This window comes from Beta vulgaris, chromosome 7 (assembly GCF_026745355.1).
Source record: "Beta vulgaris subsp. vulgaris cultivar EL10 chromosome 7, EL10.2, whole genome shotgun sequence".
In the NCBI taxonomy this organism is placed as follows: Eukaryota; Viridiplantae; Streptophyta; class Magnoliopsida; order Caryophyllales; family Amaranthaceae; genus Beta; species Beta vulgaris.
Window position 1 is genome coordinate 38,774,173 of NC_079208.1, and position 3,592 is coordinate 38,777,764.

At 36.1% G+C, this 3,592-nt stretch overlaps 1 protein-coding gene across 1 annotated transcript; it reads left to right on the forward strand.

Annotated features, from left to right (window-relative positions):
• Window positions 1–1,693: 1,693 nt before the first annotated feature.
• Window positions 1,694–2,386, forward strand: LOC104899371 (uncharacterized). The gene has a single exon (XM_010686548.2). The coding sequence runs from the start codon at window positions 1,694–1,696 to the stop codon at window positions 2,384–2,386; it is 693 nt and encodes a 230-aa protein (XP_010684850.2).
• The last annotated feature ends 1,206 nt before the right edge of the window (window positions 2,387–3,592 follow it).

Consider the following 3,592-nt stretch of genomic DNA (forward strand, 5'->3'; position numbering starts at 1 on the left):
TGCGCTAAGGAACCATGCTCTATTTTAGACCATTATAAATCTATAGTAATTTATGAGTGCATGAGGGTTTCCTTGGAATGGAATGTGTTTGCACTATAAAAGTTCATAATTTGGGGGGGGGGGGGGCGGGGGGGGGGAATTACCTTCTTTTGAATCTGAAGCTGTCTTTTATCTTAAACTAGCTAGTATTTTTGGTCTAGCGATGTCTCGGACAGTTGCAATAATTAAATAGTAATAGTCTTACACGTACGCAATGCGTGCGATAATGTGTGATAACAAATTAAGTAGAAAATAAAATTAATTGGGTAGAAAAACCGTCTTTTAGATTTTATTTTCTCAAAAAACTAATGTTCAGTTTAAATGTCTTACTTTTTCCCCCTTTTTTCATTCAAATGAAATAGTTAGTTATCCTCTATTTTTTTTTCTTTTTTTCTTCTTCTATTTTTTGGTGTCCCCCATGTGTTGCCTTATATAATAGAGATATTATTATTCATAAGTTTCATTGATTTTATTATCTTTTTGTTTTCTAGCACGATATTGAAAAATGGACGTTATAGCATGCTAAATTGTTTTAAGAAAACTTCCCATAAATTGGGGATAAAAATAACATTATCAAAGAAATTGAGATAAAAGACTGTTATTACATTAATAAAAGTATTAGAGTCAAAAGTGATAGAGAAAATCAACAAGCTAATAAGAGCATTTCTTTGGTGTGGCTCCTTAGAAAAAAAATCCATTCCTCTCGTGGCTTGGAGCATCGTTCAATCACCAAAAGCTTTGGGAGGGCTTAGTATTGGTAATATCATGTATAAATATTTGGCAATGCTATACAAATGGATTTGGAGAATTTTCCAAGATCCATCATCCTTTTAGTGCAATGTTGTGCGTGTAAAATACAAATATCAGCCCAACACATCAATACTAGACTTGGCCTCCACCTCACAAAGTGGACCATGGAAACACATATGCGCTGCAATTTTCAAGAATTCTGAGGCCTCATCCATTGCTGTAAATGGCATGCGAAAAATCATAGGCGTGGGCAACAAAACTCTATTCTGGCACGATCCGTGGATTTCTCCGCAGCCTTTAAAGAATAGTTTGCCCAGACTCTTTTCTATTACAACAAACCCAATGGCCTCTGTTGCTTCTCAAGGTGTATGGGAGGGGTTCAACTGGGTTTGGAGCTTTTCATGGAATCGACAGCTACGTCCCAAAGATCGAATAGAAAAAGCAAGTCTTGATGAGATGCTACAACAAGTCTGCCTGCTCTAAAATCCCGCGACAGACTCATTTGGGCGCATTCTAAACAGGTAACTTCTCAACTAAGTCGTTTACCTTTGAGCTTGACAAACTTCACCCTCCCTCTCATCATGATGCAGTGAAAGGTGTGTGTAAAGGGTTGGTACCTCACAGAATAGAGGTGTTTGTTTGGATTGCCTTGATGGGAAAAATCAATACGCGAAACAAACTTGCGCATATTGGTATAATATCACCAGAAAACAACATATGTCCCTTATGCTCTGTTGAATCAGAATCAAGTGATCATCTTATGCTTCATTGCCACACCTCATATCAATTATGGAACTGGTGGATAGATTTGTGGGGCGTCAAATGGGTTTTTTCTCTCAGTTTGCGCGACGCTTTCGGCCAATGGCACTGCTGAAAGAAACCTCCTTTCTTAAAAAAGGTTTGGATGGCCATCTTCTTCATCATAGTATGGACAATTTGGAAAGAGAGAAATCTTCGCACTTTCGGAAACTCATCAACATCTATAAAGGACCTGAAAGATTTGGTCCTGCTCAGGCTTGGATGGTGGATATCGGGCTGGGCAGACGACTTTCCATACTCCTTATCAGACATCTCTCGCAACCCAGATTGTTTGCTATGGAATGGCTGCGGAAAAACAGGCGTCTCTCATCCCATGAGTCAAATTCCAATATCATGGTGCCCTCCTGATATTAATTGCATTAAATGGAACGTTGATACATCTGTGAATCCTCTTGAATCAAGTTCAGCAATTGGAGGTGTCCTTCGAAATCATAGAGGGAACTTCTTATGTCTCTTTTCGTCTCCCATTCCATTTATGGAAATTAATTGTGCTGAAATATTAGACATCCACCGTGCAATCAAGATTACGTTGTCAAGCAACATCTACAAAAACAGCAAGATAATTCTAGAATCAGACTCATCAAACGCAATGCTATGGAGCAACAGTGAAGTTGGAGGGCCATGGAATTTAAGCTTTCATCTCAACTTCATTCGAAACGCAAGATTGAAGAATCTTAACATCAATATTGTCCACAAGGGTCGCAATGCAAATTTTGTAGCTGATTCACTTGCCAAGCAAGGCCTTCACCGACAATCAGAATTTATAGCGTGGCTATAAGCATTGATGCGCAAAAAGATTGAGATCCTGGTAGTCCTTGGTGAAGCCATTCTGGCTGCTGCAGCAAGAAGTGCCCAAAATGGGTATAAGCAGCCTCCCTAGTTGAGTCTGATTGTCTTAAAGTGTGAAAGTCTGTAATTTGTTCAATCTTGGGACATTATAGCTTGTATTTTCAAGGATTTTGAGTGTATGATGTTAATGGTGGATAAGGAACTTCCTTTTTCCATGGTGTGCTAGGCACTATGAAAGTTCCTTTCTTAATGAAGGGATACCATGGCTCTAGTAGAGGTTCCTTATCTTCTATTGTGATTAATAAAAATACAAGCTAAATTATTAAAACAAAAGAAAAAGGTTTTGTCTATGTTTTTACTTTGAAACATTAAACATTGAAATTATAGTGGATTGGTGGTTAAGTCCCCGTTCTTTTGGACTGAACTGGGATGAACTAAACTGAGTTGAACTAAAATGAAACAAACTGAACTTGACTGAATTGAAATAATAATAATAATAATAATAATAATAATAATAATAATAATAATAATAATAATAATAATAATAATATTGATATTAATATTAATATAATATAAACAACAACAACAACAAGAGAGAAATTATAGAATGAAAAATGATAGTTATCTTATTCAATAGGCACGAGTGTATATATATACAATTCAAGGCCTTAAGGGTATAATGGACATTCACAACATCATATATATATATATATATTTATAACACTTCCTCTTGAATGCCCATTATCTAATTAAAATAATACAATATCTTATAATCCACATGAAATGTTGCCTCATTAAAACTTTGCCTAGAAAATCCAGTAGGACAAAACCATGATCAAGGAAAAAGAGTACATCGTAGTAACTCCCCCTGATGTTTACATCGCTAAAAATCTCTGAGTTAAAGACATTCCAATTTTGTGAGCTACTTAATTGGATTTGTAGAATCTGCACATCTCCATGCTTGTGATATATCATCTTGAACGTCAAATGTATCATGAGAAAACTCTTTATTCAAGTTTATATAACTTCTTTATGTGCATATTATGTTGGCTCATTAAAAACCTTGCTAGGAAAAACCCAATGGGACAAAAACCTAGTCGAAGGAAAAAAGAGTGTAACAACTAATCATAAACTTTACCATCGAAATATCATGCGCACATACTTCGTTCGTTGTATAACGTATGTCAATTCATCC

Bases quoted from the DNA above. Each gene is read 5' to 3' on its own strand.
- LOC104899371 (XM_010686548.2), top strand. From the start codon at position 1,694: ATGGCCATCTTCTTCATCATAGTATGGACAATTTGGAAAGAGAGAAAT.